We start from the raw sequence: 27,830 nt of genomic DNA, 5'->3' as shown, positions 1-27,830 counted from the left end.
GACAGAAGGAAGGACGGACCACGGAAGAAAGGTTATCTAAAAAAACCACAATTGAAATATATAAGGCATATAACACTATTGATTATTATTTTTTTTTATTTAATTACCTGTATTTAATTATTTTTTATTATAATTTAGCATTACAGAAAAGTATGTCCATTTATGGAATGAAAATATGATTAATATACATATAGATAATAATTTCTCAAGACTTGAAACGCTTTCATTTCAGAAACAAGTAAATATCATGTTATAAAAGTTCTTATTTTGCTGTGAATGTTCATCGTTCTTGAAAATCCTTCCTGTACTGCTACTCAAACGTTAGGCATCGGAGAGTGAAATGTCAGGCAGTAACACCAATCAAACCTTCAAATGAGGTGAGTGGAAGCTGTCTTTGTGATCTCGTGTTCTGAAATATTAAGAAAATTTAGTTACATACAGGAAGGCAAGCGATTTGGGCCATTCTGGGGGTTCATCCGTGATATACACTTATTTTGTATGAGGATATCAAAAAGACCAATAGCACATTGTGTGCTATTCAAAACATTGTTAAATTGTTCTTGGCACATGCAGTTTTAGAGGCAAAAGGCCAATGGGTAGAAATGGAAATTTTATTATTTTAACTCGTACAAATGTGCATATATTTGATATAATATAAACGGTAAGCAGCTTGGGAATTTTTGAAAACAGGTCAAAAATTGAATGTACATGTAAAGTGTCATGCAATTGAATCAAATATTTCTTTAAAATTTATCATATGTTCTAAAAATATCCAATATATGTCCTCAAAAGATGTTATGTATATGACATTCCGTAATAAAATAGCAGTTAAACGTAAACGTTCGCAGTGGAACAAAACTGGCTTTACCTCATGCTCCTTACACACGCCATTTTGATTGACAGGTCTATAGTCCCCTCTGACACCTAAACGTTTCTTTTGGACATTCCGTGTTGGGGCTCAATATTGACAACATGGCGTCCATGTATGGGTCGAGTCTCGCACGGATATCACAGACCGTATTGTAGACATTGCCGTCACAGAGAGAGGTCGTATAGCTCATCACTCCATTGAAGGACGAGAACTGCCTCCTATAAAGGAAGGATTACAATTTATGTCTAATTGCAAATAATAAATTCAAAGCTGTTTTGGTAGTTCGTTCAATCTATTTGAGAGTTTGTGCTTTATGATAAAAAATCACGATATTGGTAAATTAGATTGCCTTTCAGCCCCTTCCCCTACTTTACCGCAAGGCTTCATTCTATAACGCGGTCTAGATGAGAGAATTAGTACTTAGGTATGCAATATAGTCTACAGACATAAATGGACGAGTCCAATGACTGTGGTATAGTTTTGTGGTACTGATTTATGTTTTGAAATGCTATGATATCAAATCTCTTTTACCTGATTCAGTGTTTTATTATATTGAAAAAACAATTAAGAGATTCCATTTTCTTTAGTTACAATAAAAGACATAGGTAAGGGAATATTATGACAAGAAAGCTTTGACTAAAGTTCTGCTAACCCCGTGTTCTTTCAGTGATACATACCGACAAAGTTTCGACATTTGCTTGGACATTGGCAATCCCATTTCATGATAAGCCGAGGCGACACCACTCAATCTCTGTAGCTCTCCGAATACAACCACCTGTAAGGCTTTGTTGTTGGCGCACTGGAGCAATGAGAGAACGTCTAAAACAAAACAGGCTGCGTGTACAAGATTTGTAATAAGATGTTAAACGCTTGAAATAAATCAAGCTCTAATATGTTTGCATATTATTTTGTGTTATCGATTTTTAGTACACTTGATATACATTATTATGCGGTAGTATATCGGATTGATGAAGTAAGAACAACTGAAGTGATATATTTGTCGTTTGCAATCAAAACAAATTACGCTTATTATGCACCAATACCTCAAACGCTTGAAATGATAACTTTTCCATTTGGACTACTCAAGACATGGCCCAATATCACAAACAAACGTTAACAGTAACAATGAAGAATAATTCCGGGACTGAACTGAAGACAAAGAATTAAAGAAGTTTTACCTTGTTGCCATGGCTGCTGACAGATGCGATCCTGTAACACACGAAATACATCAGCCACTAAGTTTGACATCTCTCCACACGTGAAGGACGCAGACAGCATGTCAAAACACTCCAGGAACTGTGCGGTGTAGCTGAAAAAGGCAGAGTCAAGAAAAAAATTCGAACCCGATCACAAAATCGATGAAATATGTGAAGATATAAACACATTGTATTGATAAGATCCTCATGAAAACATGGAAGGAGAACAGAACCACGTACTTCGGAGTGATAAGCATCTTTTAACGTTTGCAGTATGAAGCACTTATAACATATTGAAAAGTATTTGTTTTGAATTTGTATTCGCGTAGATGGATTTTAAGATAAATTGGTTTACAGTTTGATAAATAAAGGAATTTTGTGGAGAAAATTGCGAAAGCATGGTCAACCAATTGTTTATACTATGTCATAAAATAAATATATCACGACATCTTATCAGCGAAATTCCATTTAGCGGAACGCTCAGGTTGTGTTAACTTGGAACGCGTTCGCTAAATGGAACAACACATGACGAATCGATCACATTTATCAAAACTGAAACATCAACGCGCTTACGTCGTATTCATACAAACATAACACAGTAAATCCCGTCTCAAACCCTTCTAAATAATGCCAAACACAAACTTAATGTTCAGAAAAGGGAACAACCAACTAAATAAAAAAAACACTTCGAAATGGCCCCTGTGTAATTATTCCTAGATCACAATGATATTAATTTGGAAATTCAGATTGAAATTAAGGTTCAAAATGTCATTTTGATAATGAAAAGATCAAAACATTACAATTTCAGGAGTATTTAATGCAAAATGCACCTTATTTTAAAATGGCTACCCTGGCTGGAGTTTGAGCTTTGAGCAGAAGGACCCAAACTTTTTTTGTCTGTTGTCATATAAGAACCTGGACATTATTTATAGAACACAGTAGCTAACAAATATTCAGCTGTTTTAATAATACATCACAAAACTTGAACAACCTTTAACACTATGGTCTGTGTAAAATCATTTAGTTGGTTACTCTCGATAAAAGGAAACTGCTAGGATACTGTACAACATGTTGTCATCCAATGTTTTGAAAAGCTATTTTAATATTTTTGATTGTTATATGCATATAATATTTTACATACTTTAAAACTATTTAATTTAGCTCAGTTTAGTTTTAGTACGATAATTAAAAAAAACACAACGAAAAAAGGTTATTTACTTACTTGCATACCGACTCTAAATGGTGTAACTCGAAATGAAGAGTAGTTCCTAGGTTTCCCATAGGAATCTGGATTTCCGTGGTGGGACACATCATTGCCATAAGACAACGGTCGTCCTGGCCTGGATGTCTGCCGGAGTTCCTCCCTGGGGGACCCTGTATCATTCTTAGCATGGATCGCTTGGATAATGGATTTTCTAAGTGATCAAAAGAAATCAGTTACCGTCTATCCTCAAGATGCAACTTATCGGTTGTTTTGTTTTTTTTTTGTAAACTAATGTCTGCATCATATATGTACATCTGTACTTGTAATAAATGATCAGCTTAAGAACTTCTCATTCTCAAAACCGCTTTTTTTTTTCGTGATAACTCATGAGTTATTCACGAACTACAACTCGCAGCATATCAAAACCGTTTCGCTATTATAACTTAACGAATAATTTTTATCTGTATTCAAGCATCAATAGCGCATGTAGACACTAGTTATCAGTTTCAGAATTTTTTGTTCCCAACATGATTGATATTTAAGATCAAGTGTGTCTTTATGTAAAACACTTTAAATAAAAACAAGAGGCCTGCCTGGTTTGTAATGCCTAGAAAAAAGTCTGAATAAAATTAAGGTTCATTTGTTTTTTCTGAAGGAATCTAAATATTTACATTTAATTCACTATTGGGCCCCACTCGTCTGCTCAGGTGGTCAGAGCCAAAAAAATATCACATCAATTCTGTTCCCCTTCCCCATAGATGGTTCTGGCCAAATTTGGTTTATAATCTATGCAGAACTCTATGACAAGTAGCAATTTAAAGAATGTACCTCTATTTCCACTATTGGGCCCGACCCTCCTTCCCCCGGGGGATCAGGGCCAAAATTTATACAAACTTTGTTCCCCTTCTCCTAAGGATGTTTGTGGCCAAATTTTGTTACAATCCATGTAAACATCTATGATTAGTAGGGATTAAAGAACTTATCTCTATTTTCACTATTGGGCCCCGCCCCTCCTGCCCCCTCTACGGGGGGTGGGTGGGGGCAATAGCAAAAATTTACAATCAATGTAGAACTCTATGACTAGCAGCGATTTAAAGGACGGACGGACAACGGACGCCGCGCCATGACATAAGCTCAGAGGCCTAGGTGAGCTAAAAGACAAAATTTTACTTATCGTTACTGTAAATGCAAATCTTTTGAAAATTCAACTAAAAAAGTTATCATTTTTGAAATTTGAATTAATCTTTATAATTATAAGAAGGTCAAACTCTCTTAACTTACCTGTAGCCCAACATCCCACCACACAAACCGCCAAAGTCAGGAGGTATATACTGTTCATTTTCAGAGATTAGTTAAGAGATCTCCGAAATTAACCAATCAATAAAACAGTAATCGGACTAGTCACTAAAGTCCTTGAATATTGAGAAATACTTCTGATATACTGAGAAACACTGTTTAGTATGGAGACAAATATGTTTTCCAGATGATTTATATACTATCTCCGGAATGGCATTTGTCGATCTGCGTCCTTAACACAAGCGCTCTACGTCAAATGCAGACGGGTTGGCTGTCTATCTACCAGTGATTACTGGTTCGAATTCCCTATTGGGTTTTAACGAGGACAGTCATTTCTTTATGATGACTATCATGCAGACAACATAGTCATCCCTACCCTTTCAGCTTGCTCTCTTAAGCGACCTTATGTGTATCATTGCATTTTAAATCATCAATAACAATACACAGCAAATTTAATAATATCAAACTTGAAAATGTTGACGAAACGATACATAAAATGAAACAATTATCTGTGAAATGTCGCTGAAGGCAAAACTTTGGGTTCTCAAATGAATGAAAGTATGCTGAATAAGAGCGATTTGGTCATTTGAACGTCAGTAACATAAATGCATAATTGGTATCTGACAATCATAGAAATTCAATATATGACAGAGGTCAAGCATGATGTATCTCTGACGTTAATAGGTTTTATCATAGCTTGTAGATGGTCCACATGTAGTCTTGTAAACATCTCTCTCAGACAGATGTCTAGATTTAATAAAAAATAAATGGAGGACCATTCACAAGTGTACTTGCTACAAATACATATTTGGTTACTGATATTAGGCCTTGTTTTACGCAATGAATAAATGAATGTTGTCCGTAGTTAGGTCACGGTCGTCTGCCAGAAAGTTTTATGATGCATGCAAAAAATAAAATCCAGTCCATTACACTGTGTAAAGCCAAATTTGCATTTATTTATTTATTTAAGAGCTATTTTACCTCTCTTACTTTTGATCAAGAAAGTAGAGTAGTCCCTATGTTTCCCATAGAAAACTGAATTTCTGTAATTGGCATATCAATTGTATTTCTTATAAAAGTCTATTTAAGAACAATTATCGAACCATTCCTTTCACTTTCCAAAGAAATGACATATGAAATTTGATGATTTTGCCGTCAATAGCAACAAAAAAATAGGGCATCAGAATGACGTCTAGAATTTAGAATTTTGCAAAATAGTATCCTTTGGTGATATTATTATATTTCCATTCATCTTTTAGCTTATTTTTAACTGAAATTCATAAATCTAGCAAGCAGAAACTACAAAAATATAATTTTACTTCAATACCTAATTTGTTTCGATCGTCGACCTCTGAGTCCAGAAAACAGCGGGTGTTCTGACCACCTTAGAATATGATATCTTCATGCAAAATATTTTGCTTATCACCGAGTGGCCGTAAAATGATCCAAATTGATGCTCTTTGTATTCTCGCGTTTTGTCTTCATGAATGTAACATATTTTGACAAAATCACAAAACTGTAATACAAATTGTATATCGATTAAATGAAGGTAAAATGTTAACAAAACATTTTTTTACATATCAAGCACCATGAGTTTCGGAAGAGGACCCGTCCTCTATTTCGTCAACGACACATCCATCTGATAAATTTAAGTAAAACAAATGGATCACGTAGGATTGGTCATAACCTCCATGTAATTGCAACAGAAATTGTTGTTTTATTTTTTCGACTGAACGTTCTTAGTGTTTTCACATGAACAAAGCCTAAAAAATAGTTTTTTCTACAAAGAAAAATGTGCAAAAATAAAGAATCACATATGTGACCCATTCTAAGATGTAAAGCAAAAGGTCCAATGTGCCTTAACGGTCTTCTGATTGTTAAGACAAAGTACCCTACGCCTTTCGGTCATTGAGAAGAATTCGTTTAAATGTTTTTCGCCTTTTTGACCCATTTTACCTTGAATGGTACCAAAAGGATGACCAGACACTTAGTTTAGAACGTATCAAGTTTAGATGGTTGATGAGTAAAAGTCCCAGACCAGCGCTAGCGCAACTTCTCCATATGAGATTCGAACTAGCGACCCAGAATTGGAGGACTAGGGTAATATATCGGAACATCTTAATCTCTCTGACACGACATTTTTTGGTCAGCCTAGGTTGTAATTTCAATGAACTGCAATAAAGACACAGAAGAAATAAAGAATCTGCAAGATGTAGCTATATTATTCTGCTTTATCTTACCTGGTTAATGCGGGTTTGGATAGTTGTGCTGCTACAAGAAGTCTTCGAAAAAGTTCAATACAGGCGATGGAGTATCAAAGTTGTTAAATAATATCAAATGAACATGCATATCCATCAAATTGTCTTCTTTGCCATTCTCAGATTATACATACCGCACGTCATATTATAGACGACCGCCACACACTTTATCCATCCGAAACGCATTTATTCATCTCCATACACTTACACGTATTTGTTGTGCCATTTATCATAACTACCATCACTGTATGATATTATCGGCCATTTTATTTGATTAGCATGTCACGGCAGCTCCTATTATACTGATACATAAATTTTAATCTTAGTTTTTTTCACTCCATTTTTTTTTTTTTTTTTTTATTTTTAGTATTACATAATATATAGGACTAATTATGTCCTCCACATATTGATTTAGTTACTCGAGTATTGAAGTTGTCCACACTTATCTAGAACGTCTCTTGCAGTGGGATATTTTACAATGGCAAACATCAGTTTACTTGTCACCTGCTTCTAAAACGTTATCATTATTGCATGTTATATATAAGTTTAGTTTTTTTTATAATTTTGTACACTGCGACATGTTTGAATCTAGAGACCATACGTTTCAACCTATGGGTGAATACCTAGCATAACTGCTACATTCTTATAAAAATGATGACCAAATCTAGAGTTAAATATAATTTTTCAAAGAGTCGTAAGTGGTATTTGTGTGGTCGATGCTATCACTCCTACTACTTTACATCTAATAATACAACTAAAATATCGTCATGTTAAATCAACATATGTCAACCTGCATTGTCAGCTTTAAGCAGCTGTTAAAATCTAAAAATCTTTTATTTCAATTTGACAGCGTGCTTTTTGATTTCTCAAATCATTGATTGCACAAGCGTAATTGTACCACTAACCATTCATTATTACTACTACTCAAATGTGGTACACGATACCTAATTCATAAGACATTTTGAGAAAATATGATATTGCCACTTTGATATTTTACGTTTACGTGACATTTAAGGTTGACTTATCTGTCTTAAACAAATTGCAGCGTTCAATCAAAGTGGTTGGATTTCCCAGGATAAATTTATCTATTTCGGACATATTACTGACCTAAATAGAGTTTGTCAGATATATACCATTGTAGTTCTTATCTTATTATGTAAATTGTACTGTAGTGGAAGAGCATTGTCAGCTTTATGCGGCTGGAAGAATTCATTAAAACATTTCCTTTTTCAATTGAATTTGTGTCAAATACTGAGACAACAACCACACACAATCAGACGTTTTATTTAGATACCAGTTCAATTTCGTTGTTGATATCAAGCTAAGAATTTGAAAAAGTTATTTGTGATACTTGCGTACATGTATCTCCCACAGCACGTGGACAAGACAAATTCTGGACGGAGTTTCAAAAATTGATATGGAAGACAAGGATTGTTTTCACCAGATCATGTCAAAATCTTACTTCATAAATAGTATAACAATGACCAGTATTGTCACGATGACCATTCTACTGGTGTGTCTACCCCATTGTGATGGTCAAGTACATTTATACCAGGAACTGGACAGCCATGAAACCAGGCTTACTGCAATGGAACAAACAGTGATGAATTTGACAAAGTGTTGTGCCACTGCACAAGAAAACTACCAAGAAGTGAAACACGAAAACGACTTACTGAAGGAGGTGGTGGTGAATCTAACGGCTCGGCTGGAAGCTTTGGAACAGACAGCTACTGTAGCTGCTGGTCAACAGACCATTGGCGGACAGACTCAAATGACCGCTACAACATCGACAATACCGTATACCTCCAATACACCAGTGTCATCATCAAGCAGCAGTATGGTGACCAAAATAACTGCAACCACAACTCCGAAAGGTATACGGCAGTATACTTCATATCGATGAAATTTACTTACAATAGTATTACGATAAAGCGGAGGACGTTTACTCTTCCGGAGCACCTTGTCTCTTCATCCTTTTTCTGTAAAGAGTCTCTATATCAATACACATAGTAATATATATAATGGTTATTAATAAAATGTTTCTTGTGGACGAAAAATAATATGTAAAATAAAGAAAATTTTCACCGTATCTAGACGGCTCATCAGAATGTATTCCTTATTCCGTAAACTTTCATATCATCATGCTTTAGAAAGCATTTCTTTTACATGTTGTTTTCCCCTATATATATTTTAGTGACACCTAAGGACTGTGCCGATGCACAGAGGATGGGATCAACACACAGTGGACTTTACACGATACATCCTGAAGGTGGAGGTACCCAATTTAAATAAAAACTCACTGTGTGCTCTCCATGTGGCCATGTTTATTTGATTTGATAAACGAGATCGTGTTATTTCTAAGTTAATGTAACCAACTGTATTTTTTTATGATTTTCAGACATTTGGCTGAAATGTCAATGTAATACCTTCATGTCGCACACATGTGGGTATATCCAAATCGTATGAATAAAACATTGGCATTGTAGGTGATTTTAGAATTAAAGTAGTCAATAACATTTATCATCAATAACTTGCCTTCAAATAATATTTATGATCAAAATGACCACCAATCCTACTTGTTAAATGTAAATGAAAGATAATCATAGTATTTCATATTGCCTTTAGAATTTGTAATAATAAAAATACCATTTTCAGTGAGAACGTACGAAGTGTACTGTGACCTAGAACAAGATGGCGGTGGTTGGACAACAATACAAAGACGCGTTGACGGGACAGAGAACTTCGAAAGAAACTGGAACGACTATAAAAGTGGATTTGGAAATATAACAAGGAATTTCTGGATAGGAAATGACCTTTTATATACCTTAACCAGCCGTGGTCCTTCAGTTCTTCATATTACCATAGGAGATTGGCAAGGCGTACATAAATGGGCTGAGTATCAGAACTTCTACATCAGCAGTGAATCAAGCTGGTACCAGCTGAGTGTTGGGAAATACACCGGAACTGCTGGTAAGTCTTATTTTGTGTCATGTTCAGAACAGCATGATAGCCAAGTGGTTTCATCTCTGGATCGTGGCTTCAAAGTCTAAATGAAGCAGTTTTCAGGTGGTGATGGTAACTCAGTCCATATTCCTAAACAGAAATACTATTATAGTTACACAGTTAATTAATTAGTGACCTAATATAGATATTATTTTCCGTATTACTTTGTTAACAAACGATTTGTCCCATCGCAGGCCATTTGAAAAAACGATGAAAAAACTCAAAATGACTTTTTCGAAAGATGTTCTGCTATTTTTACCTCGTTGAGTTACTCAAATACGTTCTTAGGGTCTATTTCTGTAAAATAATTCTAGAAATAGTTCTTGCTAATATCTAAATGCTTTCACTGAACTAAGCGTTTCTTAGTCAGCATTTTGTTACTGATGATAGAGAGGAATAAAGGAAAACGATATCTTTATTGTCTTAACCTCATAATAGATTCTACTTAGCTAATACGTCTATATAATTATTGGATATTAAGTGTTGTCATTTTAACCAATGTAAATACGATATTATTTCAAAAAGCTGAATACAAAAAAAAAATAATAATAAAAAAATAATAATAATAAAAAAAAAAATAAATAAATAACAAAAAAAAAAAAAAAATCGTGTTTATTGTTTCTGTATTATAAACAACAACTTGTAATACACACCCTAGGATATGACATGTTTTACTTTATAGTTGATGTATCATGTTTATGTTGGGTTCACAGGAGATTCTTTCCACTACCCTGACTCCTACATGCTTAGCCATAGTGGGTTGAAGTTCAGTACTCCGGATCGTGACAATGACCGTAATTTCCAGCACTGTGCCCGCCTGCTTAAATCCGGCTGGTGGTTCAATAGCTGTTATAGGTAAGTGATTCAAACGAAGTCATATCAGCATGTAAGTCTACTGTGAACACTTGTTTTCTAGAGTAGATTACATAGGTAAACTATATCTATTTGTTATGTAGTCTGCGCTAAAAATCTTATTTTGAGATATAAAGTGTAAGTTTAAATAAAGTAGAAAATAGTAATAATGGCAAATCGCTTTCTCTATGATCCAATTTGACCTGGATTCGACCTTACGGTACGAATGTTTATCGGTTGTTGTATAGGAGTTAGATAGTGCTTAATATCTCGAAACACCTGGTGCCACAGAATACGTTTTGTTTGTCCGTATTATTAAACATTACAGCTCTAACTTAAATGGACCCTACTTGTCCCAGCCGAGCGGGAACCATATATATGGCGAATCTTGGGGGCAACCATCATTAGAAGGGACTGGTATTGAATGGTACCCATGGAGAAAGCACCAGTATTCATTTAAATACGCCGAAATGAAAATTAGACCACAAAATTTTATCTAATACATGTCAATTGGACACCTTAATATAAGGATCCAATATTTGTTTACTTCATTGACTTTGGAATAAAATTTGTAAATCGCAGTTTCACAGTTATATTTTTATTTCAAATTTAATAAAAAGAACTTTATAGAGCAATCAAGACTTCATACAATCAATCACTGTTTTTGAAAACGAAATCACACTTTAATTTTCCGTATTTAGTTATGAAAATACTCTTTAACAAAATGAATCGGAATTCAATCACTGACACAGTTCAATTTCTATTCCACAAAATATGAAAAACAGAAAATAAACCTCTAAAAATCCAGACCATTACTTGAAATGAATTTTTGAATACCAAAAATGAGAATATCATATTGTAAGCGTGGTTTTGATCAAGTTATTAAAACCTATTCTAAAACGAAACACTACACATTTTGCTTGATTTGAAGTATGACGTTTTGTATATATGTCAATATGGTTTGCAACTTAGAAATAATACATAAATAACAAACTAATTCGTGAATTTTAACATTTTTATTTCATTGTCATGGATATGAAGCCACTGGTATTTCACCTGATGAAGTTTCTGTTAAGTAAGACCAATATGGTATCAACATGGGTTTACCTAATGTTTCGTTGATTCAACTATATAGTAACTAGAACCTAAACTATGGTATCACATTGCAAAAGAGGTAAGAATACAAAGGAAAACCAGAAACAATTACCAATATGGTGTGGTGAGACATCTTAACAACATACAATAAACCATTAAGACAGTGCTTTATGCAAAGTGTATTTCGTGGTCAATGTTGAGACAAGTTTTGGCAACATGCTCTCAGCTATTCAATATGAACAGCATATTTTTGTGTGTAAATTATGCTTTAGAATGTTCTGGCATCAATGTGATATGCTATTGTCCACTCATTACATAGTTTAAATAGTTTAAACCATTACACAGTGTAAGGCCAAAAAAATATGTCTGTTTAGGGTTACCCAACCGACCCTATTTTTTATCCCAACCTTTTTTCCACTTTTCTACAAGAAAAATAAAAGTCGAAATTTTGATCTCAGACACCGGTTCTGGCCATTACCATTACCTTAGAGTGAAAGACACAAAAAAAACACCTAACAACCCTTTTTTTGTTTGCCAATGTAACCTTTTTTTTGTCTAATGTATATTTCCATTCATTCCATGAATTCTTTTTGTTAATGTATTAAAACTTATAGTGTATGAATAATAATATTTCAGCCATTTATTTGTAAACTATAAAATATGACTTGATTAGGAAGAAAACAATGAGAAAACTATTTAAACCCCTATTTGTTTCACAATAAAAAACTTAATACAACTACAACATATAGTAGACCATACACATGTACACGTATCGTTTATCAGAACGTTTCAGACGATGAACCTATACAGTAACATAATTCATATGATACCAAACATAGTCCCAATACTGGTTATGGAATAAAGATCATGGAATCAGAACCAATGGAGAACAATATACATGTATATCATAAGATAATCTTATCTTGAATTAGTTTTCGTAACAAAGCACACTTTTGATCAAAATGGCAAATGAAATTATGAAATGAAATATAAGACCTTTTAAGAATATTCAGTTATTAAAAAGTACACGGTATCCGCTGGTCTAGTTGTTTCACTTTATCAATGGAATTTTTTTCCTTATAGTCTTGACATGTTTGTAGTAGTAAAATTTAAAATAAAATAACAATGAGAAGACCAAATCTTGTCTAAAGGATACAGAACTAGACCCTGTAAGTGGGGGATATATACCTGTTAATACCCCAGTAAGACTATTGTTCAAAAATGTAACAAAATTCAAAAACTATTCCAACAACTTCGATAATGCCCATGCAATGCATCTTACGCTATTGAAAAACAGGAATTTATTTAATTGTTTTAGCATTCAGTTAATATGAATCTATTTTACTGATTATCTTCTATATTGACGATCTTCATGTTAGCAAATGATTATTTTTGCATTTTCGTGGGCCAACATTTTAGCGATTTGGATCAAAAACTAGAAAATCTAATTTTAGTGAATCAAAAATATAATTCAAAGTATTCTTACTAGTAATCAGTACTTCAGGGAGATCAATTTTTTGTGACCAAGGTGATGGCCTACAAAGTCGGGAAACCATAATCCTCACAAAATGACCAGCCCACTTTTCAGTATAATTCTTGTTCATGAACAAATCGTTATGCAAAGAAAAATAATCTATTTTTATAGCACATCTTCAGAGCTTAAAGACACTATAGCCCTATATAAATGATATGCAGAAAAGAATGTATCATGTATTGCTATCGTGAGATCTCTAAATAATAACCTAAATGAGATTTTACTCCTGTCGTATAAAAACTGAGATTTCTTACCCATACACTCACTCACTAAAAATTGTTGGATTAGGTAAAAAATATTGAATTCAATATAAAAATCAATAATAAGAATTCTGCTAATCCATTTAGGTTTTTAAAAACACAAGAACATAAAGATTTTACCTTCAACAGATTGAAAAATGGTGAACAAATAACTCCACCTTGACGAGCTCTTCATCAATTTTGACCAACCAACCAATTAACATACCGAAAAGTTGAAATGGTCATTATTTGATTAGTAATAATTTCAGAATAGTCTTTTGTTATCATGGCTCCTAAATCTTGTCATTTCCTACTTTTGATCCTTTGACGGGTATTAAGGTCAAGATAGTGATGGAACGTCATATAAACCTATTACATGGCCTTTCACTCAAAAACAAAACAACATACAAAAATAAAAAAATATTTTCAACTTGGAAAATGTCTACCATTCATACACACCTCATAATATGACGCTGATTGAACTTTCAGGAAAAACAATCATCCGAGACATAAAAACGAAAGTCTTGACAGTTATTACAGAACATAAATTGGACCGTAAGAAAATTAATCGGTTGTACACTCATACATACAAGTTTATTATGATGATTCTCTCTCTAAATGGTCGTAGGTCAAAACAAACTTAAGTCAAACATTTTGACAAGGAGAAAACCAAAGTTTTGACTCAAGTCATGCAGTCCTGTTTGCTTTGAATAATCAGAGCCAGGTCTATTAAAATCAATGTATTGTATCCAATTTCTACTTTGAACCATGCACATTATACTTAGTAATCATATAAGCAATATGAACCGTTGCCGATAAACAGTTAAATATTTTGACATTTTGATGACCTAGGGCAGCAAAAGTAAGGCATGTGGAAAACGTAGGTCTCCCTAAGGTTAAATCAAGCTCTTCTCACTTAAAAACCCTGCTTAACTCATAGAAGTATTATTTTGTTTTTATGAACTCATTCATTGCTACATACATTACCATGGTTTGGCCATAGATCCATAAATTTACTTATAACATCTATAGGAGGACAACTCAAGGTTTCAATAGATTTTTAGAAATAATTTTAATCTTAATAATACTTTCAATTGAAAATATGAAGATGAATGCATCAAATCATAATTCAAATATAAATATATTCAATAAATAAACTATCTATTTTAGGACGGATTTAAAGTTAATAATTTATTTTGATAAATGTTTTGATAAACGAGATTACAGTTTGCTTCCATTTGATATTATGCAAATATGACACAAAGTTTCTTTAAAATCCTATGCTAAAAATATATTAAGCGCAATGACATTATATTCCATATACGGGTTCATATAAAACCACAGTTGATATGTTGTTTATACTGTATATGCATATATAAGTATCTAGTATATATATATATACCTCTCCAATGAAGGGTATTGGCACAAATGTCAAAGAAACAGTTCTAATATCAAATATGAACAAGAACAATGGCAAAAAAAAATAAAATAAAATAAAAAACTATGTGAGATCATCTCTAATGATAAAAACACATTTTTTCATTATTTGTTTTTTATAGGAATATATGAATCATGATACGATATGATCATGAGTCTTATCATAAAACAGATATGTGTGTATTGAATGTTCAATACTTATTAAAAAAATAATTCCAAGCGATAAACATATTGCAAAGAGATATGCAAAATACACAAAACATTCTTTTTACTTGTAGATAAAAATATACCATTTAAATCATCATTTACAAAAAAAAACAAAAAAAACCCACAGGTTTCTTTAATTCAATGTAGTCACACACAAAACTTCATATTATTCTAAAACAAATAATAAACAAATAACTAAAATAAAAATAACCAGATATAACTGTCATTGATAAAAGAGAAGCACATTTTTAGTAAAATCCCCCATTTACCAGTGGTGGGTATTGTGGGTATATACTATAACTGGTTTAAAGAAGGTGGGGAGTTTGTTAAATATCTATGAAGAACTTAAATGAAAAAGATGCCCGTCCATTGACACATGGGCTGACAGAAGATCATAGTTTTGGGTTAAGTACGGATGTGAGTGGTAAGGTCCCGTGGGTAGACATTGGGTGGACAATGGGTGACCAGTGGGTCTAGATGAGGTAAGGGTTCTATGAGTCAGGCATATAAGAGCGGGTAAATATCAGGCATGATTTCTGTAGTTTGGATGACCTATATAGCAGAGGTATCTGATGTCTCAGAGGCATGAGGAATACAATTTCTCAATCTTTTGGGGAGTTAATAAGTTAATAATAACTTTGACGCAGTCCTCAGGTAGGTTGAGAGGAAACGATCCATGATTTCTCTCGAGGCAATCACTCCATAAGCTCTACAGAGAGAGTCACCCTGTCAGTCGATTGAGTCAATCCATGTGTTCCGAAGAGAAAGTCAATCAAAGAAGTGGCTGGGGATCAAGTCACTCCTGGATCACTCAATAAGGATCCCTTATAGTTGCTCCATACGTTTCCCGAGGAGATCAACTCCACTGAGAACATCACTGCATAAGTGAGGAGAGAGTCAATTTCATTTGCTCCTTGGAGAGACTCCACAAGGAGAGTAACATCATAACTCTCTAGATATCGTAACTCTATAATGTTTTGGAGAGAGTCACTTCATCAGTTCTCCTCAGAGTTGTCTCCCTGGAGAGAGTCAGTCTTTATGATCCTTGGAGTCACTCCCTTGGCGATTTGGGGAAGGCAACAGTGGGTTTCTCTAGAACTTTTGACATCACAGCTTCTATCAAAGGCATGATAATCACGCTGATGGGGTAGCCTGCTGGCAGCTTCTTTGTGACCGCGGGGATTTGGACAAAATATCTGTGAACAGTAAAATGACATGAATTAAGTGACAAGTTTGAATGATATAAAAATAAGTATTTTCATAGACACATTTCCATCTGATGAAATATAGCTTTTCACCATAATAATTTTGAAAAGAAAATTATCATCAAATGGAGACACTTACAATCATTATGTACTACCAATCAAGTACAATCTTTCATAAATAATTTTTCAAAAAAATAATTAAATTATTTATCTAAATTGCAGAAAAGAAAAGAGTCATTCCATATTTTGAAAAACAGTGTTGCAATGTTAACTTTGAAAGTACTATTTTCCAATAATTTTTTTAAATTAAAAAGAATGATTTACTTGAACTCCTCCATGTAGTTACTCCTTATAAATGCAGCGATGCGGGGACTGTACTGAAGGAACGTCTGAAGTACAGAGAACTGAGTGTACAGGAGTACCCCTTCCGCGGGGTCGAGGGGATCACGGCGACTAGGTCCCAATAACTTCAACATCTGCTGGATAACTCGATCCACAAACTTCTCCTACAGGGAACGGGAACAAAATGACATATGTTGTAGTAGATAGAGTATCTTAAGTTGTCTTCTTTCCTTATGTTTGACTTCAATATTATGAATCAATCAATAAAAGAATATGAAATCTTGTCATAAATAACTTGGAATATTATGTGTCACAGCTAAAATACATGACTGTATAGAATTAAAGGATAGAATCAACTTTAGGTTATCAATTGGGGTATGATTTACAAATGTATGATAAATCTCCCCAAATTATGTATCATCATCAGTCAATAAAAATGATGACAAATTAGATGAAGACATTGAACAGTAATTAAAATCTTAATTCAAAGTTTATATATTTATTTCAACATATGAATACACGTTGGCACTCTCCAATAAATGTAAAAACTCCAAATAAAATTACAAAAGTTAATCAATTAACTTTACTGTAAACTTTCTTTCGAGGCTACTAAATTTTGTGATTTCCATTTTAAAAACAAGATCGCGAAGATTAATAATTTAACATTAGCAAAATTTCTTTCAATGTAAATTGTGTATGTATTTTTTGTGTGGAGATCAACTTTCGCAAATTTACCCTGATCGTGAAATTTGGGAAAGTACACAGCATAAAAAAAAATTGATTTACAGTACAATATTCATAATTATTGAAATGGTCAATACACATACCGTTGTACGGATTTCCTCTAGCACTTTCACCATCCAGCCAATGTTGAAGAAATTTCCCTCACTGTATCCCCAATTAGCCTGGTGATTGAAAAAAAAATGTCTTAATTTGTAATTTCCATATTACTAGTCTATGAAACCTGGATTTATACGCATTTTCACAAACTGATGCATCTTGTGGAGTTGTGTCCCTTGAACATATTTTCAGTTTCATCAAAGATGGGACAAAAAGATTACTTGATTTAATCAGAATACCTCTGAATACCAATGCTATCAGACTCAAAAGATTAATTATAGCATCATATATTCAACACAATCTTTCCTGAACTTTAAAATGAACTGGTCCACCTTTTGACGGACAGTTCATTTGTCTACAGAGAATGAGTGGGATATAATATGCAGACCTGTTTAGCCATCAGAAAAAGCTCATAAACTGAAGCCAGTCCTGTTTTTGTAAACTGCACCAGTTGCCTCTCAATCTGTAAGATATAAATAATATGTACAGTGAAACAAATCTATATACCTTCTCCTGAAATTTGAGATACATTCCTTCAGTACTTTAATATGAGAAATAGTTAAACTGTCAAAATCCATGATGAATGGCTGTTGACGGGATATTTTATACTTGACTGAAAAATGTGTTATTCTCAATTAAAGATCAAATGCAACTAATACATAATATTTGAAAAATGCTGATTAATAGTGATAACAAGATCGAGGGATGGACAGAATAATGGAGGGATGACAAACCAAAGACTGTATGGCTATTTACTGTCAATGTGGATAATTTACAAGAATCAAGGTTTTAATTTCACAATTTACATGTAAAACCTTTTATATTGGGGTTATTTTCATGACCGTTCTCTTTTTTTCCGCACATACAAATTATTAAGTGCTGGGGAATTTTTAGCGTTGACACATCCTTCAAGTAAATTACCATAAATCCCCCCTCATGTAAATTTGCATGTTTAAAATAAACAGCTTGCCATCTGATAATAAAAACAAATAATTATTACAACCATTTAAACTCTTTTTATAACAGACATACTCCAGTGATTTTGTTGTACATTACCTCTTCATCCACATTTTTACTCATATTGTCCCCTCCTTTGAATGATCCCCCTACAGACACGGTGCTCCGTGACGGTACCGAGAATTTCTCGGGAATCTCCGGAGAACATGTCAGCACCATCAGCAGGTCAAGGACATATTTTCCTCTGTAACAAGGAGTGAAGACATCTGCCAATTTTGTTATATATGGGGCAATGAAGTTGAAAAGATAGACTATCTTTATAGAATTTCAAGGCAATCGATAAGCTCTTTTATCAAGATATACATAAAACAATCTTGGTCACATGATATAGATTTACAATAGAAACTACAGGAAGACATTCAGTAATGTTAATAAAGAAGAGTGCTGTAAACCATTCTGCAAACGGAGGTCAAAGGTGGAATTTATCAAGGTATTGTCATGATCTTCAAAAGAAAACTATGAATGAAACTTGAAAATGTTTTAAACATTTCAGCGAATGAAAAGCAAAGTAGTTTACCATACTTCACATGGTGGACGGTATTCTGCAGTTACCAGTTCATAGTAAAATGAAGAGTTCCTCAACTGTATATGACCATGGCCACAACTGGCATATAGTACTAAGTGACACCTTACCTCTCAGCCTTCAGTGTCTGGATACGAGCAGGGATAATCTCCGACTCCCGAAACATCAGACTAAGCATTTCTGTCAGCAGTATTACAAGTCTGCAACAAAAATGGCAAGTGTCAGAATAAACATAACTGTGTGAATGTCAGGAGGTTGTAGATTACAGATTTCATTCAGATTTCAGAATAGGAATGTAACAGAGTGCATGATTTTCATGTAAACATAATCACTGCCTCTAGTAGGGATTGAACTTGGGGACATATATGGCTTACTAGTCCGACATTCAATTGATTAAAGTAAAGAAAAGTTTTCTCTAGCAAAAAGAAATAAGTTGCGACTAGAGTTGGCCAGCGTTTCATGAATAAGTTCTTCAATGACAGGTCAAACAATAGTCTGTCCAATACCCTACTTATATAAACTTTTCTACCAATTACCTGACAGTGTTGCTAAGGAAAAGATAACTCTGACTTTTACCAGGAAAGGGAAAAGACAGCTGATCACATGCCCTAGACAGTGACGTCATCAATACATGCAACGACCATTTCTATATATACGCACAGTGACGTATGTCGACTGAATTTTCACCATTTCTCGTGAAAGTATGGGAGAAAAAGAATTTTACATTGGACAGTCAGGTGGATAGGGATATTTCAACCCTCCTGAAAGATTTTGACCATCAACCCTCGGCAAGCCTCGGGTTGATTAGCCAAAATCTTTCACTTGGGTTGAAATATCCCTGTCCACCTGACAGGCCCATGTTAGATTTTATTAATCCCATACATACACTAAATTTAAATCCAAGCAAATTCAAGAACTTCACCAAAATAATTATTCAAGGTACATGATTTATACGGAAATAGATGAATTAAAATTTCAATGATAAAAACACAAAGAAACAACTATATTTGTCTTAATTAGTCATAACAAATATTTGTTTCAAAGAGCTAATTAATAATGCTGAAGATATTTTGACAAATAAAATTTAATGCTAGATTATAAACAGTAATACGCCATGGTTTTGAATAGATCTGATATATTATTTCAATAGACACAGAAAAATAACACCAAAAAATTGTGGTACCCTCATCGCTACATGAGTAGTAAAACTTACTCAAACTCATCCACCCTCTGTAGTTTCCCATGGTCGGTCTGTATGTTGATAGGAGATTTGGGTAGATACCTCTGAAGCTGTCTCACCAAAAACAAAAACATATCCGCGTTCTGAAACAGACACAAAATAACATAAATCATATTGGTCTTAACTTGAAGACCTCGACCTCCCCTAAGCTATGGTAAATGTAATGTACTTGTAACCTCCTTCCAGGCCTTTTCAAAACTAGAATGGTATTCAGTTGCCCAAAAAAAGTTCTCTTATGTTCTAATTCGATCATCCCAAACGAACATAAATCATCAAAACACCTTTTGTAACTGAAAACATGAACAACCTTCTACATACTATTAGCTTAGTACTTCAATTTCAAAGCAATGGGTCTTATGGTTTTTGTCGAAACCCATTGGGGACACAGTATTTAATTCCATATAAAAAGTAATAATCATATTGGAGTTATCTCCCTTTGTTTGTAATTAGATGGCTATTTTCATTTGGTGTGTTACTGTTCATGAATGTTTGTCACTTGTACCACTCTGTTGTTTTGTAGGGAGAATTACCTATATAGGCAATGCCTGGTGTCTAAGCAAAGTGCATTTTCACCATTTCTCTCGTGAAAGTATGGGCTAACAGAAAAAGAATTTTTCACATTGGGTACAGTCAGGTGGATAGGGTATATATTCCCTCCTGAAGATTATTGACCATAACATCGGCAAGCCTCGGGTTGATAGCCAAATCTTTCACTTGGGTTGAAATAGATGACAGGCCCATGTTATTTTATTAATCCCATACATTCAAATGAAATTCAAGAACTTCACCAAAATAATTATTCAAGGTACATGATTTATACGGAAATAGATGAATTAAAATTTCAATGATAAAAACACAAAGAAACAACTATATTTGTCTTAATTAGTCATAACATATATTTGTTTCAAAGAGCTAATTAATAATGCTGAAGATATTTTGACAAATAAAATTTAATGCTAGATTATAAACAGTAATACGCCATGGTTTTGAATAGATCTGATATATTATTTCAATAGACACAGAAAAATAACACCAAAAAATTGTGGTACCCTCATCCCTACATGAGTAGTAAAACTTACTCAAACTCATCCACCCTCTGTAGTTTCCCATGGTCGGTCTGTATGTTGATAGGAGATTTGGGTAGATACCTCTGAAGCTGTCTCACCAAAAACAAAAACATATCCGCGTTCTGAAACAGACACAAATAACATAAATCATATTGGTCTTAACTTGAAGACCTCGACCTCCCCTAAGCTATGGTAAATGTAATGTACTTGTAACCTCCTTCCAGGCCTTTTCAAAACTAGAATGGTATTCAGTTGCCCAAAAAAAGTTCTCTTTATTTTCTAATTCGATCATCCCAAACGAACATAAATCATCAAAACACCTTTTGTAACTGAAAACATGAACAACCTTCTACATACTATTAGCTTAGTACTACAATTTCAAAGCAATGGGTCCTATGGTTTTTGTGAAACCCATTGGGGACACAGTATTTAATTCCATATAAAAGTAATAATCATATTGGAGTTATCTCCCTTTGTTTGTAATTAGATGACTATTTTCATTTGGTGTGTTACTGTTCATGAATGTTTGTCACTTGTACCACACTGTTGTTTTGTAGGGAGAATACCTATATTAGGCAATGCCTGGTGTCTAACCCCTTTGACTTTTGTCAAGAAAATTGATTGAAATTAAAAACATTTCCATATAAAAAGTCATAGTTTACCTTCCAGAACATTTTCTTCAGAGCAAAGTTCCGTTCTGTCGCTACTCTCAGTTCATTCAACAAGTTAAATGTTTCCTCCATCGTGTTCTCTTGGTTGAGCAATTCTCTTTTGAGCTGACTGAAGAGCATCTCCATCTTCTCCCTAAATAGATGTAAAACAACTTGATCATTTTCTTAGATATATACATACATCTGGTAATAAAGAAAACAAACAATCAAGTCAGTCCCCTAAGTAAGTGTACCAGTATTCCTTCTTATGATGACAAACCTGAAAAGTCCTACAATTTTGTTATTTCATTATCACTATTTATAATTAATTATTTATTATACATTTCTCATTCAAAAAATTAGTGTTAAAAATCATGTACTTTTAATTATCAAACTCAATAAACACCATGGGTGTTCATGAGGAGGTTTTCCTGGTATCAAATTGTAGAAAACATGGAAAAGTACGCATTTCTGTCAATCGAGTTGCTTCGGACAGGAGTAAAACCTGGGTCCCAATAAATATCCAGGGCTCTACACTTTACTTGGGCAAAGTGGTATTCTTTATGAGCTGACCCAGTGACAAAAGACAGTATCTATTTAACATAATGTACAAGCCATATTGACCCATTCATTTTAGAAAATAAATTAAGATCATTCACATATCAATTTTTTAATGAATATATAAAAGAAACTAAACAGAATCCATATTTTTTATCAGTATCTAATAAAGAATTAAATTCTAGAAAAGTGAGCTTGAGGCAATAAAAACGTGGAAGGTGCACATACAGGAATGGGCTGGGGTATTTATTGAGTTGAATACTGTACTTTCAAATATGGATGTATCCAGTCAAAATACGCTTCTTAAGATTAAATTAAATTTTTATAAAATGTTTCTAAATGCTTCCTTTTGAAACCAATTATTTAGGTGCCTTGACAATAAAGTGATGAGTAATCAGTATATTGAAAATTATCAATGAATTAAATAACTCAGGCAACCATGTCGTTTCATATTACAATTTGATCATTAAACCTTACATAGGGAAGTTCAATATTTGTGCTGAAGTGATTGATTTTAGCTTAATGCAATTTATTCAAATACAACGTTGCACATACCAAGTTATTTGAATTGCGACGTTAGGACGAGTCAGCGCATGAATTCCTAACTTTATTTTCCTAATAGTAGACTATATTGTACACTCTTGCCTAGGTAAATTAATTGGCCATGGTTTAGAAGTAAAATGGTTTCCCCGTTAATCAATAATGTAATTATATTCATTTTATGGATGCCTTTTCACCACCAAATGTGTAATTGGAGGATAAATATTGCTGAGTCAATAGCACTCAGTATAATTGTCTCACATAGATCCTTTATAAGTTTGTGTTCTTTAAATAATGAACTTCTCAGGGCTTGATTGATAATATTGTCTATGGACCAACTACGTCAACCTAGGTACATTTAGTGTTCATGTACATAAAACTCATGATTCAAATTTAAAACATATATATGATTTTGTATTCTTCATCTAATTGTTCAATTATAAAACATACATATAAATTTTGATTCCATTCTTTCAAGTTTTTTTTTTATGTTGGATTAACCGAGTTTGTTTAACAGGTAGTTGTTATTTCAGTCAAAGTATTATTATATATAATGAGAACTAAATCCTTGTAATGTGCCGTATTGTACAAATGAGATCACTTTATCCGTATATTGGGACATAATTATTATTCACGATTGATTACGAATGTAAGCTCCTTATAAAATACAAGATTACCACCTACATGGAAATGTGTATATGCACCTGAGTAAATAAAGTCACTTGCCCTTTCAATATTCGACGACTGGGTCGAAAAGCTAATAAAGTCCAGCCACACATACTCCCGAGTAAATAGATTATAATTGCATATATATCTTTATACAAACAAAATTTCTATCATCCGCAGTATCTTTCTTTTGTCAATTTAATGTATATACTTATAAATACAACTGATTGGTTTCAAAGTGGTTTTTTTTTGTTGTTTTTTTTAAAACATTTTCATGATTACCCCCAGAAACAAAATACCCTAATTTTCTTGTTACTCCAACTGTAACTTCTTGACCTCTGTGACCCCGTATTTCTTACAATCATCTCCTGTCAATAAGCCATGTATTTATATATATATATATATATATATTATTAATGGTCTGTGACACATATTTTTCACAACCAGAGGTCAATAAGTGTTCAGAGTCTGGAATTCCCTTTATCAAATCATTCAATATATACCACAATATAAATATATACATCAAACAATCAAATCACTTCCTTGTTAACAACATTCTATCTTCCACAATGAAGTAGGTCTAGAGTATGTTGAGTTTCAGAAATAATCTTTAATCCTGATTCTAGACTGTCTGACAAATCTATCAGATCATTAGAATGCATTGCTGGAAGTGAAACCTGCTGCAGTTTAGTTTAATTGTTTAAATGTCCTATTAATTAACAGCCATGGTCATTTCAGGATGTGACAGGTTTAGATGATGGGAGGAAAACCGGAGTACCCAGAGAAAAACTATTGACCTGAGTGGTCAGTACCAGTGGCAACTATCCCAAATGTTGAGTTGATCATGAACTCATATCACCCACAGCCGGAGGGATTGTGGTAAAGTTATTAGGACATCTTTTAACTTTATTCATCCCCGATAATTTATAATAAGCTGTTCCAGTCTTTAATCAGAAGAGTTCAAATGTGTATTCAAGGGTGGATGAGTTGAACCACCACAACAGCCCCTGACATGCTATACAGATTTCAAACTACATGTGGAAGATGAATTTCAAACTATTTCTAGAGTAATTTTGAAAATATATTATTAACAGTTCTACTTAAAAGAGAAGAACAAAACAACCAAATCTGGAGAGGTAAGGCAGGGGACATCAATTTGGCCCCTTCCTTTTTACATCCAATCCTGGATGTAGAAGAAAGGCATTGGTAGGGTAATTTATCACTGTGTACAGACAGACCACCTTTAAACCTTTCAACCAAATTTCTTTCAAAAACTATTTGGTAATAGCCAGAAAGCTTACTTCTATCATTCAGAGCTAAAAGTTCATTATCATTTTAGGTTTAGCGATGCAGAAAGGTCTCATAATAGAAAGTATAATTTGAGTTATAACAAAGGTCTCATAATAGAAAGAATGATTTGAGTTTTAACATGTTTGTCACACGGCTAAACTTACTGTTATACTTTACAAACATAAACTGTTTTTCAACCTTAATAATAAGTAAACAAAATTATGGTAATCATTGCCTGTATTTAAATCAAATTCTATAGCTATTCTACAAATGTCATCAAAATTTAAAACGCTGTTTATCCTCAATACATGATAATGTTTCAATAGTTAATTAATGTTGATTTTATTCTGCTATGAATACACCATGTGGTCAAGTTTCACAAAGGGTCCTAGAGTTACCAGAAGGATCGAATGCAATCAAAACTTTTGGTTTACACAAACATAAGTGTTAAATTGCCAATGCTTATACACAGTCAAGCAGCCATCTTCTAAATACACAAGCTGACGTGTGCTGCATGGATTTTGAATTTGTTTCACAAGCGTACAGGAATAAAGCATATTGCACCAAATTTTTCATTGATTCATCAAATGACCTTGAATGAAATGACATTTTATACTAAAATTAGTTTCAATGTGTCACTTGATTTTTTTAGCTTCAAAATGGACATGTGAAAGAAAAATTTTGAGGACAATAGCTTCAGTACTTTTCTGAAGAATTAGAGTATGTAACAAACTTCAACTATTAAAACCCAAGATGGCTCCTTGGACCGCCATATTGTTTATGATCAGGTCCCAAAATCAATATATGCAACAACTAGGGGCATAGGTGAAACTACATATGAAATATGAGAAAGATAACCTTCATTAAGTACTTTGTGCAGAAATACGAGATTAAACAATCTTTAATATTCAAAATCAACGATGGCTGCATGGCGGACAATTTGTTGACCAATCGATCCAAAAGACGCATTATGCACAACTAGGGGCCCATAGGGAAACTAACATATGAAATTTGAGAAAGATCCCTTACAATTACTTTCTGAGAAATAGCGATAAACAAACTTTAAGCATCATAAATCCAAGTTGGCTGCCCTGGCGGGCCATACTTGTTATCCCGACTTGGTCCAAAATGCATTATGAACATCTAGGGCCATAGGGGATAACCTTCATATGAAATGTGAGACAGATCCCTTCAGTACTTTCTGAGAAATAGAGATAACAAGAATTGTTAACGGACGTTACGGACCAAGGTCCGACGGACAAAAAGCGATTGAATACCCCCCATCTGATGATGCTGTTGGGCTAAAAAAAACCTGTGAAGAGAGATCACGGTCAAATCTAATGGATCAAATGCTGATCTTTGATCACAAATGTCCTTCAATGTCATTTTAATTTAATTGTCAAATTAAAGGTAGGAAAGACATTTGATAGTCATAAATACAAGTATTTTATTTTTATATCTTCATATAATTTTCCAAAATCAAATCTATTTTATTCGCCGCTTTTGATTGGATTCCTGATGAAAATATTAAACCTAGAACTACACAGGTAGAATGGCACAGGTGTGTAAATTCAGGTGCAAATTTCACTCTTGGGACTGGTAATATAGATAAATTTACATTTTCCACTTGAAAAATTCAAGCAGTAGCTTTAATAGATCTGTTAAGTGTCTGCTATGGAGAGCCATGAAATTTTTTCCATATCTATTTTTGTACTGTATAGCATAATTTTATCTCAACTGCTAGACAACTATCTCATTTCAAGTAGTCATAACACAATGTAAACATTCTATAAACACATTAAAAACAATCTCTGTACCTACTACAGGTAATAAAAGATTAATTTGACATTAAGAAGCTAATATACATTTCAAATGAAAAGACAAACTATCTGTTGTTTTAGAGTACTTAAAAGATCAAAGTCAAATACAGGTTCGTGTTTAGGGTTCTATCCAAGGAGTGCCTAAGAACAAACTAATTTATCAGAATCTAGAGCTAAGACGAAAACATTCTTATTTTGGTCAGCAGAATTACAATAAATTGGCTAAACATCCCAATCAAATGGAAAACCAGAAGATTTAGGCCGTGTTCTCCGTTCAGAGCATTCGAATGATTATAAATAGGACATGTTTGAGCAGGTTGTTAAACCATTCATGTCCCAGTGTCATTTCTGATGATTTATAGTTCAGAGAAAATTCCTGACAAATATACTTCATCATGAACTTCCACTACATTAGCCAAAATTCATGAAACTATTTATTTTTTGAGCAATTATTTGCACATTTTTTTTAATTTACAATTGGTTGAAATGTTTCCTGATCCAAGATATTTACATATAATTGCCTTTTTTTTTCTTTCTTTTAAACTGGGTGGAAAACCCAAACTACCAGGTATATGTTTAGTGATAACCAAAACACAAATAAACAATGGACGTGCAGACATGAAAACAGATTTATACATGATGAAATATGTAACATTCACAAAAGAAATTATTGTGAGTTTTAAATCATTACAGGCCAAATCACCTTGAGACGTTAAATGGCCTACAACTATTATCTAATTACAGCGATATATATGTGTCTATAAGATATATAAATAAACAAACTGCATGTACATCTTCTGTAAAGGTGGCTATACAGTTTTTGAAAAAAAAAAAAAAAAATACTCAGTATGAAAATTTCCATTTTTTTTATCAATAATAG

At 33.4% G+C, this 27,830-nt stretch overlaps 3 protein-coding genes across 3 annotated transcripts in view; 1 reads left to right on the top strand and 2 right to left on the bottom strand.

Annotated features, from left to right (window-relative positions):
• Nucleotides 1-94: 94 nt before the first annotated feature.
• On the bottom strand, nt 95-4,929 carry LOC138336832 (uncharacterized). Its single transcript, XM_069286424.1, has 6 exons — nt 4,553-4,929; nt 3,290-3,482; nt 2,050-2,180; nt 1,549-1,690; nt 869-1,089; nt 95-409 (listed from the first exon to the last, which is right to left on the bottom strand). Exons 1-5 carry the CDS (start codon nt 4,608-4,610, stop codon nt 906-908), a joined length of 708 nt encoding a protein of 235 aa, XP_069142525.1. The 5' UTR covers nt 4,611-4,929; the 3' UTR covers nt 95-409; nt 869-905.
• Nucleotides 4,930-8,231: 3,302 nt separating this feature from the next.
• On the top strand, nt 8,232-11,261 carry LOC138304666 (fibrinogen-like protein 1). The gene is made up of 5 exons (XM_069244857.1): nt 8,232-8,699; nt 9,020-9,100; nt 9,481-9,795; nt 10,542-10,683; nt 11,009-11,261. Exons 1-5 carry the CDS (start codon nt 8,243-8,245, stop codon nt 11,178-11,180), a joined length of 1,167 nt encoding a protein of 388 aa, XP_069100958.1. The 5' UTR covers nt 8,232-8,242; the 3' UTR covers nt 11,181-11,261.
• Nucleotides 11,262-11,681: 420 nt separating this feature from the next.
• The window catches only part of LOC138304667 (uncharacterized protein C12orf56-like), a 39,640-nt gene continuing 23,491 nt past the window's right edge, over nt 11,682-27,830 (bottom strand). Inside the window, exons 7-14 of the mRNA XM_069244858.1 lie at nt 22,089-22,230; nt 21,439-21,548; nt 19,230-19,319; nt 18,636-18,780; nt 17,968-18,042; nt 17,567-17,644; nt 16,722-16,903; nt 11,682-16,388 (exon numbers count right to left, since the gene is read on the bottom strand). Coding sequence (XP_069100959.1) covers nt 16,244-16,388; nt 16,722-16,903; nt 17,567-17,644; nt 17,968-18,042; nt 18,636-18,780; nt 19,230-19,319; nt 21,439-21,548; nt 22,089-22,230 — 967 coding nt within the window. The 3' untranslated portion in view covers nt 11,682-16,243. The remainder of the gene's footprint in view (nt 16,389-16,721; nt 16,904-17,566; nt 17,645-17,967; nt 18,043-18,635; nt 18,781-19,229; nt 19,320-21,438; nt 21,549-22,088; nt 22,231-27,830) is intronic.

The sequence above is a fragment of the Argopecten irradians genome, chromosome 12, assembly GCF_041381155.1.
Source record: "Argopecten irradians isolate NY chromosome 12, Ai_NY, whole genome shotgun sequence".
In the NCBI taxonomy this organism is placed as follows: Eukaryota; Metazoa; Mollusca; class Bivalvia; order Pectinida; family Pectinidae; genus Argopecten; species Argopecten irradians.
This window is presented reverse-complemented; position numbering and strand designations above follow the sequence as displayed.